The sequence below is a fragment of the Pteropus vampyrus genome, unplaced genomic scaffold (genome assembly GCF_000151845.1).
Source record: "Pteropus vampyrus isolate Shadow unplaced genomic scaffold, Pvam_2.0 Scaffold19, whole genome shotgun sequence".
Lineage (NCBI taxonomy): Eukaryota > Metazoa > Chordata > Mammalia > Chiroptera > Pteropodidae > Pteropus > Pteropus vampyrus.
Genome location: NW_011888800.1, coordinates 10,082,775 through 10,098,074, shown reverse-complemented (window position 1 = coordinate 10,098,074; position 15,300 = coordinate 10,082,775). Strand labels below are relative to the sequence as shown.

The 15,300-nt window shown below is 35.5% G+C and overlaps 1 protein-coding gene across 1 annotated transcript; it reads right to left on the bottom strand.

Moving 5' to 3' along the window:
- Positions 1–2,332: 2,332 nt before the first annotated feature.
- Positions 2,333–15,081, bottom strand: BLOC1S6 (biogenesis of lysosomal organelles complex 1 subunit 6). The gene is made up of 5 exons (XM_011355061.2): positions 14,887–15,081; positions 13,012–13,153; positions 7,297–7,384; positions 5,537–5,623; positions 2,333–5,118 (listed from the first exon to the last, which is right to left on the bottom strand). Exons 1-5 carry the CDS (start codon positions 14,966–14,968, stop codon positions 4,999–5,001), a joined length of 519 nt encoding a protein of 172 aa, XP_011353363.1. The 5' UTR covers positions 14,969–15,081; the 3' UTR covers positions 2,333–4,998.
- Between the last annotated feature and the right edge of the window lie 219 nt (positions 15,082–15,300).

Below are 15,300 nucleotides of genomic sequence, written 5' to 3'. Positions count from 1 at the left end.
TTAACACACAGATGTTCTCTGTGTGCTGCTTGTGTCTTGTCATAACTCCTTCAATTACCGAAGGGCTGATTCTCTCTGAGTATTCTAATACACATGCCCAAGGCAGAAATTGACAAAGTCAATGAGAGTCCTTATAGTCCCTATCTAGGCAGAGTTTTTCTCACCAGGCTATTTTTTTACCAATTAGACCATGGGTTGGCTGCCCTTGGGCCAGGTGAGACCCAATGTGGAGGGCAGGTGAATAAAAACACACAATTCCTAGGGCCTTTGCCCACAGTAAAATCTTCGGCCTATAATATTTTTCTTAGAACAGGACTGAACACGGTTAATGATGACAGATTACATGATTGCAGAAGGAAAAAAAAACATTAAAAACCTCAAGCCCAATATCCAACTAAGACTCAAAAAGTTCGAAAAATGTAGTTTAAAATCTTATCAAATGTTCCATACAGATCATTTTCAAATATCTCACTGTTTAAACAAAAGTTCAGACCGTACAGAAAATCTTAAAAAAGATTTACTGACTTACCTTAAAAATTATAGTAGTTAAAAATGCTTAGGTCAAACTTCAGCAAACTAATTGAGACTATACTAAAATCTGTAGAACTAAGGGAGCAAAAAGTACCACAAGATGGCAGCATTGTCCCATCTGTGCTTTATCAGGTTGTAAGACTAAGATGTGCTCACCAGTTGAGCCTGCTCTAAAATTGTCCGCACCTTCCTTAAAGTTACTGTATTTTTAAAACCGAACAGCACCTAGTTGACAAAGCAGGTAAAAATCTAAACGGCAGATAGGCTATCAATTTTTCTACAGTCCAGTACATTCATCATCTCTGAGGTCATTTGATTCCCAAGATCTTGGGACTGTCTATCATTATTATTTTTTCATCTAACTGAATATGCAATTAAGCATGGAAGCAGTGGTTTGGATTATCCAAGGATTACAAGCTCCCAAGCCATGTTTGAATTGCAGAAATTTAATCTTTTTATGGTAGTATTCCTTATTTGGCATTTACGTAATCCAGTTCTTTATTATAGCTATTTTTAATATCTGTATATCTCTTTTTGGTTCAATTTAATCTCAACTGTGATGATTAATTTTATGTGGCAACTTGGCTAGACCATGGTACCTAGATATTTGGTCAAAATACCAATCTAGGTGTTTCTGTGAAGGTATTTTTTTAGATTAGACTAACATTTAAATCAGTAGACTTTCAGTAAAGATTACCATCTAACTCTCCATAATGTGGGTGGAGCTCAATCAATCAGTTGAAAACCTTAAAAGAAAAAGACTGAGGTCCCCTGAGGAAGAGGGAATTCTGCCTCGAGACTGCCTTTGAACTCAAGCTGCAACATCAACTCTTCCCTGGGGCTCCAGCCTGCCAGCCTTCCCTGAAGATTTTGGAATTGTCGGCCCCCACGATCATGTGAACCAATTGCTTAAAATGAACCAATCTCTCTCCTTTTCTCCCTCCCTCTCTCTGCTTTTTAAACTAGTCATAATTGTCTCTCTTGATTACTTCTTTCACTCTTAATGGCTCTGTAATAAACCTAGTCTCACCCAAATGCTAACCTGAGCACTACACAGGCATCTGGCTTAATACAAGCAAAAGAACTAAAACAGTATGAATAAGCTACCCAACAGATCTTAAATATCTGATTAATCTGTACAAAAATATTTGAACAAATATACAATATAGGAATTATCTTCATCCAAAAGGAAAACCTAGAAACTAAGTAACTTTAATATGTGCACAGTGAATTTAGAGGTTTAATCATTAAGAATCACTGCTTTAGAAGAAATTATATATATGATGAATCTAATAAAATCTATAGACTAATCCTGAGAAACGAATACATACAAAATTCTGTGACAAATTTATGAGAGTTCATGTCTCCTCCAAAGGTCATCTAGAGAAGTCCCTCTCCCAGGGGGTACAAAGACTCTGAGGTTAAAAAATATAAAGAACCTCACCTCAAACATTCTGTTATTTATAGGTTAAACATGCAGAAATCCTCATGAAGCACTTTCTACCAAACCACTAAAAGTAGTGGCTGTTATCTGTATTCTCAAATAGTGAACGACTTCATGAATTTGGGTTATTTCAACTAGAATCTTTTCACAATATTTTCTTTCACTTTTCTGAAAAAAGATTTCATGAGTGGACCAGTCATTTTGTGACACAATCTACAGAGAACCAGTCATTTTGTGACACAATCTACATTGAGAGGAAGGTGACAGGAGAGGAAAGCAAAGAAGTGGAATGTTTGAAATAATGTCCATAAAGGGAAGTATACACAGCTATGTACACAATAGTGCTTGATCGATGACTTCGATAACTTGGAGGCATTTTTTTAATTAAACGTGTAAAAAGTAGTCCTCATTTTACAAGCTCAAAATCAGACAAATGTATAAGGATGTATAGCTGGCATGTTTACAAACTGTATCCACCCAAACACTCACTGAGGACACAATCCATGTTATATTCCACAGCAGCATATCTACATATTTCCTACCAAGTAAATACAAAATTAACTCCCATCATTTTAGTTCATTACATATGTGATATAGTGTCAAAACAAATGCAATTTTTTTCACCTAAAATATCAAAGGCAATATTTTTCGACCCAAGTACAAATTCATTATTTTGTGCAAAAATACAGTAAGACTAATTATAAGGGTTATGTTCAGGTTTAGTCAGTAAGGTATGTTTCTGTGCTACTAAAATACAACTAAAGTTTTAGATTTCAATTACCAAGGTAACCATTTCTGATTTACAATTGACCTAAAAATAGTGAATGCTAATATATATAGTCTTGACATTTAGAAAAAAAATCTTCAAAATTTAAATATAATTCTAAAAGTATATGTGCCTTGCCATTCATTCAATAAACATGATTTATTTTAATACAAGTCACAAAAGCTCAATTAACAGGAATTTTCTATATCTTTCCTGCCTCTTATCTATTTTAGTCTTAAATCTGACTTTATATAAAAAGCAGCAGTTCAGAATTTATTTTATAAAATTAATCCCAAAAGTTCTGAGTAGCTTTTAAACTATTCATTACTTATAAATATAAATCACTAGATAGTCTGAACCAGTGTTAGTAGTTCCTTGCATCAGAATGACCTGGGGAGCACTTTAAAATTTGCATGGGACCCACCTCAGAAGTACTAAATAAGAATCTTCCTGAATGTCTGCTTTTGTTTTAAGTTCCCATGCGATAATGATATGCAGCCTCTTTGGGAACCTCTAACCTACACCACTAGACAGCGGTTCTCAGCTTCTAAGGTGCATCAGAATCAGTTGCGGAAAAATTTAAAAAAAAAAAAAAAAAAAAAGCCAAACAGATTTGCTTTAGTAGATAGAGTGGTGTCCAGGAACTAGCATTTAAACAACCATTGCGATTAATCCACAAATCACTCTGAGAAACAATGCACAGCCTTTGTCAGGTTATGAGTACATTCAGTAATTTAGGTGACATTGCCCTGCAAGCCTTAATGAATCCTGCCCTAGGCAGTGTTAGCTAGTATTTAAGAGTAATATGTAGCCTTCCAAAATAAAATACATATTCTTAAATATATGGTCAAAGTCAAGTAAATTGTGAGATCATAATTCATTCATTAAAGAAAGGAAAGGCTTTCAAACAAACAATTTAAACCTTTAAACAGACTAGTTCTTATCATTCAACTTAAATCTAATGCCCTCTCCATCATTAATTAGCCCAATAAGTGATCAGAGGTAGTAAGGCCAGCTTACCCAAAATGTAATGCAGATTATAAAAGATACACCTTCTAATTACATATCTTTATAGGTTCTGTACAATTTCTATGTAATAGAGATTGGAGATAAGTTGGATATTAAATAATACTAAAACAGTGAATAATACACTCTCAATTATAAACAACAAAACTTCATATTTCCCTCACATAAGTTTCTACTTATTAGGGAGAAAGAATCTAGAAAACACTAAAGGTATCATGCTGCTTCTTTTGTGAAGAAGCTATTTACTAATATTCCACAATCTGTCATTATCTATAAAATAGGTAGCTGGTATGTATCATTTACTTTAAGGACTTTTTAAAAGCACAGAAAAAAAATAACCACAGGTAATGCCACACAGCAAATCAGAGAGAAATAGCAGTTAGACCTTCCATTTGGAAAGCTGAGCTCACTATCTTATCAACTTGACAACTGTATCTCAGTGTGTGATAACTCTTACTAAGTATTATAAATATTTAAGCACATTTGAGTGTGTGGAAGCTCTACCACCACCTCTGCCAAACTTGAAGAATAAATATAATGTACTTATGAAGCCAGAAGCTACATAAGAACTAAATAGCAACAACAACACTAGGATGAAGAAAGCGTGTATGGTTAGTGGAATCTATCTGGCATCTTCTTCACCCTCGCCTTTGTGTTAATGCTATTATTTCTTGTGTACACGCTTTTCTATATTCTTCACAGAAGATTATTCCACCTTTTTTCCATGGCATAATTCAACAGTTGGCATTTCTTCTTAACCAAGCAATGAAAAGGCAACTGCCAAAAACCAGCACTGTACTGCCAGAAAGGCAAGTCATTTCATAAAATAAAAAACCAAAACTTTTAAATCCACGCTTATTAAAAATCTAAAAACTCCATACTAACTTTTAACCATTTAGAGTCTGGACTATTAAAATAATCAAACCATTTACCAGTTTATAAATGATTCAAGGCCAAAATAATAAATTTTCAAATTAAGAAAAACAAGTTGAAAAGTTACATATAAATAACCAAACCAAGTGACAGTAGGTCTTTTACTTAGGGGAAAAAAAATCTTCTTGAATGGCTAAAATGAAGATATAGAGACAGCATTACTGGGGAAAGGATTTCAAAACAAGACACAATGTATACATATAAGGCACTACCTTAACTTCAGCCCACACTTAGGTCATCTTAGATCCAAAGACTATGGGACAGGGGAAGGGAAGAACACACAAACACATTCAACTTTTCATGTCCTTTTAGCTGGCTTGGCAGTTAACTGCTTTTCTCTTTCAAATTCCTTCTCTCGTTGCTGCTCCCTTTCCAACTCTTCTTTTTGTCTCTTCTGCTGCAGTTTAAGTGCTCTTTTCTATGTCAAAAAATTCAAAAACCAAGAAAACAATCAAGGCTTATAAATTATGACCTAATTTAAAAGTAATAGTGCTTTGAGTTGAGGTAATCAATACTTATTAATAAATTTCATATGTAACTTTTAAATTCATTCTGGGTAATTTAAGGTCCCTTTGATACAAAAATATTTGTTACTCCAAATTCTTATTAAATGAAAATTGCAGTGAAATAGTCAGAGAATATGAGCTGACTAGCCTAGCTATTAGTAGAAAGCACAGAGAAGGCTCAAAAAAGTATGCTTTAAAAGAAAACAATGTACTATGAACTAAGTATGTTATTTTATATGGAAATATAAGAAGCCAGAAAATGAATACTAAAGAAAAATGGACATTCGAATCTCTACTTTTACAAAGAATGTGAAAGAATTCTCAACTCACTTTTAACTTTGATGTCTTTTCATGAAGCATCAGCATGTCTTTTCTTATATTCACCAACTTGGCATGATAGTGTTTAGCTTCAGTGAACTTAACATGGAAAAATAAATGCAAAATCCAGTTAAAATTGACTGAAATATCAAAATGGATAAGTAAATCAATGTTTAAATTACAGTTCATTCTTCCTAAAATGGGCGAATTTTTAAAAACCTTAATTATATCCACATTTTAATTCCAAAATTTAAATTTTACTTAAACCATTAGTAGGATTGAAAAACAATTGATTCAGTTCAGATTGATAAAAAGTTGCTAAACATAAAATAGACATTTATATTGTATAGAGATTACATTTTGTTTTAAATGTAATACAATCCTAAAATTTCAGTAAGACTTTCTAAAATACTACCAGTTTCATCTGAGAAAAGTAAAACACTCTCTACTGTCTTTACAAAGGAGAGATGGAGCCAAGAATACACAGGACAGTTTAAGTGTCTGCCCATCAAGAAAAGCCAAGCTGTATCTACAAAGCCTGAGAGGGCTGTGGGCTTCTGAAGCCAGATCAAGCAGAACGATCTCTGTAAGGACACTTTTCTTCCCAAGGAGTGATAAGTACAGACTTTCCATCTCAGCCAGAGATGGCAGAGAAGGAAAAAAACACCGCATTCGCAAGCCAGATAACAGAAAAAGACGACCAGGTAACAAAAATGAGAGAAATATCAGTAGAGAGATGAGCGACCTTCAGGCAGCTATATATGTAAAGTCATAGTCTGATAAGCTCTAGAGCTTACAGACCCTCTTTCTCTCCAAACCTTCCAATTTTCAGTTCCTAAATAACAATCAAAACCACTCTTGGGCTGAGAGAAGGAAAAAGAGGAAGAGACTTCATTTCTGCTCCTTCAGACTGAAGCAATAGTATTACATCTGCTTGGTTCATTTATTTATCATTCATTCATCAAATATTCTTTCTCTTGCTACAAGAACTCAGGAAAGACAAAAGTAGGTCAGCGTAGCCCTGCCCATCTCTTTCACAAGAAGTGAGGAACTACTGAGTAGAAGATTTTGCATTTACTACCACAGGCCTCTGCCTAATGCTAGAGAAGATGGACATTCTTTTTGATTGTTATAAAAGGAAAACATTCCACAAGATCATGCGAACCAAGCTATCTGTAACATTCAAGATGAAGAGAAAGGTAGCCCTAGCTTCCTTTTTTGTTAATTCCTGTTTCTTAAAATAAAGAGTATCGGTTCCTTTCATCAAAAAGCTACAGAGCTTCTGATAAAATTCAACGATTGTCATTTATATTGAAAGATATAAAGAGGCCGTAAAGGACCTTCAATGGGTCCATTTCATCGTTAATTTATTACGGCATTATGAAAATGCCATACAATTAAATAAAATGCAAATTTAAAAAGTCATGTAATTGATAAAAGGAGATACAGTTTCCTTAAGGGGAAAAACAGTACCCCAAAAAGTTCCTTACTTTTAGTTCTCTTTTATAAAAAGTCAATAATTATGAGATCTATCCCAGACTTTCATAAGTAAGTTCTATTTCTTATCACAAGTTCAACACCTGAAATATAACAATTCAAGACAATGAAAATTTCAGTAAAGTAAATCAAGGTTGCCTGTTTAAAGACAAAGTCTAAACTTTAAAAATTAGAGGAAAAGATCCCAGACATACATAAGTCCAAAGTTGGGAGGATAAACCTACCTATTTCCAAAACAAGATGTCATCAAGCTATGTCAACTAAATCATACTTACCAAAGCATTAATATCCAACATAGAATGACATTCTTTAAATTTTGAAATCTCTTGTTCCAGTGTGTCTAATAATACAACTTGGTTCTGCCTGAAACAAAAGCATACGGCCACAATAAACTTTATATACTGTAAGTGCTGGTTCATTAAAAGGAATCACATTCATCTTTGTTAATGTTAAAGGTAGAAATTAAGCTAGAAATTTGTTAACTCTTCAAAGCTTATTTGGTCTAGTAAAATCTTTTTCAAAATAATACTCCAAACCCACATTCTAATAACCAAATGTGTCTTTTATTCTTGCCTCAATTTTAGGTTCTAATAACTAAAACCATCAAAGTATTTAAAATTATTTTATTACTTGTTATTTCAGGCAATTCTCTATATTATCCCATAAGAGTTTTTTACACTGTCTTATCCAAGAAACTTGATGTTTTATATGTATTAAAATTACAACATTACACAAAGGAAATGAGGAACAATGACTTGTTAGAGTTGGGGGAAATGCAATATCAAGGGATAATAAGTATAAAGGAATAATTAAGATGAAAAAACAGGACTAGGAATCACAAAATTCACCTGCCAATAACCAATTGGGTGATCTTGGAAATTTTTATATCTCTGGGCCAGAATTTCTTCATTTACAAAGCGAGAAGGTCAGACCAGGTAACTTCTAAGATTCCTCATTAAAATTGATTCAAAATCTTCTGTTTTCGAAGAAGAGAAGCTAATCTAGTATTTCTCTCCAGATCAACCAATGCTAGGTTCACAGGAATAAGTGACACTGAGGGGGTCACCCAATGAAATATTTTTAAAATAACAACAAAGAAAATTATGACATGATTTGTTTGTGAAACTACACTAAACAGAGAACAGTGATGAAAAAAGAAATAGCAATGAAGAAACTAAAGGGCAGTTACACCTCCACCACCTAGCACTAATAGGACACACCCCAGAGGTCACAAGTTTGTCCTTTCAGCTCTGACTAGACTACAGAAGGTAAGATACAGAATGGATGAAAGGAGACCACAGCATATCAATGATCTAAGATAAGTGAGACAGAAAAACAGGCTATTACAACTGGAAAAAGATAAGAGAAAAATTAACGAAACCAAAAATTGGTTCTTCAAAAGATCAATAAAATTGATAAACCTCTACCTAGACAAACAAAGAAAACGAGAGAAGACATAAATTACTAACATAATTTATGGAAGAGAAGTCATTGCTACTGATCCCATGGACATTAAAGGATAATAAAGGAATAATTTCAACAACTCTATGTCCACAAATTTGATAACCTAATGATGTAAATGACTAATTTCTTGAAAGACACAAACTACCAAAACTCACACAAGGAGAAACAGATAAGCTAAGTAGGCCTATATTTACTAAAGAAATTGAATCGCTAAGTAATAACTTCCCCGAAATCAAAGTACCAGGACCAGTTGGTGTCACTGGTGAATTCCACCAAACATTTAAAGAAGAAATCATACTAATTCTCCACAATCTCTCTCAGAAAAAAAGAAGTAGAGGAAGCACTTCCTAATTCATTCTGAGGCCAACATTACTCTAAAGGCAAAATCAGATAACGACATTACAAGAAAGGAAAACTATAGACCATTACCTTTCATAAACATAGATGTAGAAATCATCAACAAAACATTAACAAACCAAATCCAACAATGTATAAAAATTATATAGCACAACCAAGTGGGATTTATTCCAAGTATGCTAAACTGGTTCAACATTAGAAAATGTAATCCACCACATCAACTATCTAAAGAAGAAAAACCATATGGTCCTATCAGTTGACAGAAAAGTATTTGACAAAGTCCAACACTTGTTCATAATTAAAACACTCTCAACAAATTAGGAAGAGAGAGTAACTTCCTCAACTTGAAAAAGAGTGAATAAAAAAAAAGCCTACATCTAACATCACACTTGTGAAAAATTAGAAGATCAGAAACAAGGAAAGGAAGAAATTAAACTGTCTTTGTTCACAAATGACATGACTGCCTACGTGTAAAATCCCAAAGAATCAACAAAAAAACCCTCCTGAAACTGGTATGTGAATACAGCAAAGTTTCAGGATAGAAAGTTAATAAACAAGTCAGTTGCTTTCCTGTACACCAGCAGTAAACAATAATCCCCCTCAAATGAAATACGCTGGTATAAATCTAACAAAATATGTACATGATCTATATGCAAAAACTATAAAACTCTCATGAAAGAAATAAAAAAAGATCTAAATAATGAAGAGCTACTTCAAGTACATAGAATAAAAGACTCAATATTGTTAAGGTATTAATTCTTCCCAACCTGACCTATAGATTCCATGTAATCCCAATTTAAATCCTAACAAGTTATTTTGTAGATATCAACAAATGGATTCTAAAATTCACATGGAAAGGCAAAGACCTAGAATAGCCAACACATACCGAAGAACAAAGTTGGAAGACTTACGCTACCCAATTTCAAGATTTATTATAAAACTATAGAAATCAAGACGGCATGGTGTTGGTGAAAGAAGACACACATTGATCAATGGAACAGTATAGAACAGTATAGAAATAGACTCACACAAATATAATCAACTACTCTTTGATAAAACAGCAAAGGCAATGCAGTGGAGAAAGGACAGTCCTTTCAACAAATGGTGAGGGAACAACTGGACATTCGTGTACAAAGAAATTAACCTAAACACAGACCTTACACCTTTCATAAGAATGAACTCCAGACGGATCATAGATCTAAAAGTGAAATGTAAAACTCTAAAACTTCTAGAGAAAAACACAAGATAAAATCTAGGTAACCTTGGTTTGGTGATGAATTTTTACATGCAATACCAAAAGCATGCTCCATTAGAGAAAAGAGTGATCAAGTCAGATTTTTAATTAATTAAAAACTTCTACTCTGCAAAACTGCAAAAGACATTGTTAAGAGAATGAAAAGACAAGCCACACACTTGGAGAAAATATCTGCAAAACACATAAAGGACTTGTATCCAAAATATACAGAGAATTCTTAAAATGCAACGATAAGAAAATAAACAACCCCATTTAAAAAAGGGCAAAAGATCTGAATAGATATCTGTCGTATAATCATGAATTTGTCTGATCTTTGTCCCAGGTTCTTGGCATGTCAATTTTCAGACTTTCAGACTTTCCCAAATGATACAAGTATCTTTGTTAATTATGAGCCCCTTGGATCACATCTAAGTTTATACTAATGAGGTATAAACATCTAGGGCCTCAGAAAGGGAGCTGGTCATGCCAGAACGATCAACCATGTGGTCAGAGGATTGGGGCTTTGAGCCATGTGATAACAGCCTATCCTCCAGAGAAGGGAGGGCAGGCAAGAGACTGAGTTCATTTACGTGGCCAATGAGTCAATCAATTATGCCTACATAATGAAACCCCAATAAAATCTCTGGACACCAAAGCTGAGGAGAGCTTCTTGGTTGGTGAACACATCAATGTGCTGGGAGGGTGATGCACCTTAATTTCATTAGAAGAGGGCACAGAAGCTCAAAGCTCTGTTTGGGGTGCTCTCATGCCTTGCCCTATTGTGTCTGTTCATTTGGCTGGTTTTGATCTGTATCCTTTTTAATAAAATTTTAATTGTAAGTATAGTGCTTTCATGATCCATAAGTCTAGATGCTCTAGAAAAAGATTTTGGAGAATATTTAGCTACAATATAATGGAGCAAAAATGACCGAACTTCCTTTCCCCTGAAGTTTTGTATAATCTTTGGTAAGTATGCTAGTGGTGATTGTAAAGCCCTTACGTAGTACCTAAGGAATGATCCTCTGAGAAAAAAGCTATTTCTAAGCCTATATTATTTATCTCAAAGGGAGCTCCACTGAGATTACTCTCAACTGCACCTCCCCAGCTACTTTTAGGGACTTGAATCCTAGACTCTCTTTATCTTTCTTTTAAATGTTCTTAAAATGATAAATACATATAAAAAAATGTTCACAACCCTTCTTTTATATAAAGCTAAATTTTGTTCTTGGTCTTCCTTACCCATTGCTAGCTACAAAGTAAACTTAATTTCTGTCTACTACTACCTTCTCCTCCACCTCTGTAGGCCTATTTCTTTAATGGCAAAGTGGCTTAATAAAAATTAAACTGTTTGATGACAGAGCCAAGACCAGGACCCAGGTGCCTCTCAGTCCAGTTCTCTTTCTCCTGCATTTTTATCAATAGGGAAATTTATGGAGACATGAAAGAGGCAGTTAATAAAAAAAATTTTTTTTCTTTCTCTGAAATTTACTTATCTTTCCTTAACACTAAAGAAGTGTAATAACTGATTATTCATCTTATTTGATTGCTACCACTAATTCTACTACTACTTGTGTAATCTTTTCAAGTTACTTCTCTGAACCTGTTTCCTCAAATGTAAACAAGGATAATATCAGAAACTTCGTAAAGTTAATCTTAGGATTAACTGAGATACAGTATATAAAGTGGTGGGTATGTAGTACATATAGTAATAAATAGTAGCTGATTTTACTGTCAGCATCATCATTATCTGGGTGCCTAGGAAGATAAGTGGGGTTATTCAAAACACTTAAATTTTAGCCAATGGCCTCATCAACTAAACTCTGCAATTAAACCTTGACTTCCTATAAGTAAAGTGTAGCCAAATACATTTTACTTGCAGAATTTCTTACCTTCCTTCAGCCTATTGTACATCATCCAAATGGCCCCACAAAAGTTTTATGACTTTCTTTGCCATAAGGAGTGACTGGTGTTAAAATACAAGGCATACCACACACTAGGCGATGAAACATCTCACTTAGAACTAGCCGAAAATCAAGAATGTTGCCAACTCTCTAACTACGCTAGTGTACCACATTTAGTAGTCACAGTACTACTTTTATACTAATTTATCACCTTCAAATCCAAAGATTATAACATTACTTCTAATATTTATTAAGTGGAAATAGTTGTTATTATTCCTGTTGATTATTTTGCCCTAACAAAGTCTTTTGGGATAGTTTTCAAAGGGTATACCTTAGAGTCGCAGCAGTTCATAGCCAGTTTAAAGCTGACTATCACAAAAAGAAATGATAGGCCAGTTTGAGAAATTCAGAAAGGTCCTAACCCAGAAGGAAGGAGAAGCTCAGTCTGTTGTTTCTAGGTGAGAGGTGACAAAGTCAAGTGTATGTCTACATACGGATCCCACTCTATGGGTCTCATTCTTCCTTATCCTGTTCCTCTCCTAACATATCCTCTAATCTTTTGCTTAGCTAGTAGAGTTATCTACTAAAAATGAAATAGACCATTTCAAAAACAAGATACCTAAGAATTTCTGGCAATTCATGTGAATCAATGATTGAATACAAGTGTGACTCCATGGCAATTTTGCAACTCTACGGCAATTTTGCAACTCTACTCAGAAATAGGTGTATACCCATCCTACAACATTCTCAATAGGCAAGACTTTCATAAAATAATGGTAAAAGTCCAAAACTAACCAAAGAGTCCAAATAAAATTTAGGGCTACTTCTTAGAAGCCGAACACTCTGGGAATATTCATTTCACTTTTTCTGTTCAGATTACTGTGAACTCTTCTGCTCCCATTTTCTGTCACTGACTATATAGAAATATTCAACTGTATGAAATGTTACAAAATATTATACAGTATATACTTATACAGTAAATGATGACTACGTCAGAAGGGAAGTGAGTGCATCTGTGGTTTTTGTTAGCTCACGTGAGTTCCTGGAGGGCTTGTTTTGATCTCTGCAGATCTGGAAGGTAGTGAGACAGCAATCCTTCTGCCAGTTGCTCCACAGCTTTGTCTTCAACAGTCAAGTCCTCTATTAACCCTTCATCTGGAGAAGTGTCACTTAAACCTGTCCCCAAGCAAAAATCAAATTTAGGAAGCTTTTAAACTGACACAGGGATAAGAGAGTAGTAGAGAGGCAGGGAAGGAGGCTGGCAGTGGGGTTCAGGGCACATATAACGGGGTAGTACAGGTATTCTTTTCTCTTTTTAACTTTTACCTTCTGAGCACACTCTAAAAAATGGATTATAAGCGTTCAAAGTGTGTTTTAATGCTACTTGTATAAGGTTAAAAGAACAATAATGTATGCAAAATTCTGTTTATGTATTTTTCATGGCAGAAGATTTATAGTTTTCAATAGATTATTAAAGGAGTCTGAGGCAGAAAAGTGGAAAACAATCACTGAATGAAAGAAATTCTTCTTTTCAAAAGCATGAAAGAATTTAAACACAATGCCTAAAAGTTTTTTTTTCATTTCTAAGGAAGTAAAAATGTGGGTCAATATTTATTTTACACATAGCTTGATATATTATTTACATATAAAAGGGGGTTGTTTTGTCATTTATTAGGAGATATTCTAAGAATTTCTTCTCTCTTGAGATTCAGAACCTTAATTTACCATAGAAAATCATGTACAATAATTGTCATGTGTGTAAATTTAGATGTGATGCCAGGAACTATGCCTCAAACTTTTCCTTTGAATAAAAGCAGTGTGCCAGTCATTAGAAATGTCTAAAAAATACCTATCAACTACTACCTAAAAAGTACAAAACAATTTCTAAATAGGGTTCGATGACTGGTTTGTAAGATTTTAGAATCACTGATTTAGAATGAGAAAAAAAATGAGATGGGCATATTACTAAAATTGTACTCTAAAATCATTTTAAAACTAATATTAAACTCTAAAACATCTCTCTTTAATCATAATCTGGCACCAGTAATAGGATCCGACATCTTTTATTTATGTACATGCTGTAAGTGCAGTTAGTGCAAAACAACGTCAATGTATCCAGCAAGCAGATGGAGGAGGAAGTGGAGAGGGACTCAAGTTGCACACATACACAAGGAAGTCATATTTATAGAGGCAACTTATCAAAGTGTGAAAAGGAGATCACTGAGGAAGAGCATGACCAAGAGAGGGCTGAGAGCACTAGCTGTATGTAATCCCTATATTTCTGGGACAGGAGGAAAAGAAAATGCACCTCCAAAGCTTTGCAGCCTTTCTCATCTAGAGTTCCTCATCTGAAACACAGAACACGAAACTGCTCGTGAGTGACTATTTCCTCAATTCTCCCAAAGACGGTACAGAAATAGTACCATTCCAGATGCACAGAAAGTCAGTATATTCAATGGATGCCTTCATTAGGGCGTACATCTCTCTTGGAAGGCGGGTAGAGAAAGACTGCTGGAGGAATAGGGATGCAGTAATGCCAACAAGCAAAGCAGAACATGCATGAGTGAGTGGTTAATAATACTGGATACATCAAGTCTCTCTCTGAATTACAAAACGATCATCCTTCAGATTTATCCTCAACCACTAATGTATAACAAATAGCCAACATGTTGCAATCACGTAAACGCAGAATGACTTCATCAACCACTTCCAACTGCACCCGAACACCGCTTCCCCCTCCAGACCTCATTTCCCGCCCATGCAGCTGGACTGGAGGACCCGCAGTTAGTCACTTCCGCGCTGGAGCCAAAGCCTCTGGTGAGCTGCTGCTGCCCAAAGCAGCGACTCCCGCGGGCGGCCCTGGGAGACCCACCCACTCCGTCCTCGCTGCCCCGCCCCATAACACATACCCGGCGTTGGCTCCCTGGCCACTAGGCGGTCCGGTGGCCCTGCCGGGACCCCGTCCGGGGGCGGCGGCTCAGGGACACTCATGTCCTTCCCGCTGAGAACAGGAAAAGGACAGCTGTGTAGGCGGTCAGATGCAGTAAGGAGGGACCAAAAGTGTCCAGCGCTCAGCCGGACAAGCAACGGTCGCACTCGGAAGTGACGGAAGCGGAAGACTGCGGGCTCCGGGCACGTGACCGCGCGTCTGCACCCGCGGGGGTCCCCGTTTGGCTTCCACCACTCCTAATCCCGGACGCTCCGGGGACTCTTCGCTGACGTCGTAGTAGAGTCAGCTATCCTGGTCTCGCATCCCTGCGACGGATTGTGGGGGTGGGGACAGAAAAGGGCGGTGACAGGAAGGGGCTTCCCCGGGTGGCTCT

Excerpts from the sequence above, each read along its gene's own strand:
- BLOC1S6 (XM_011355061.2), bottom strand. The coding sequence starts at position 14,968 with ATGAGTGTCCCTGAGCCGCCGCCCCCGGACGGGGTCCCGGCAGGGCCA. Across the intron at positions 5,624-7,296 it reads TGTTGGATATTAATGCTTTG|TTCACTGAAGCTAAACACTA; the intron begins GTAAGTATGATT and ends TTCCATGTTAAG. Across the intron at positions 5,119-5,536 it reads AAAAGACATCAAAGTTAAAA|AAAAGAGCACTTAAACTGCA; the intron begins GTGAGTTGAGAA and ends TTTTTGACATAG.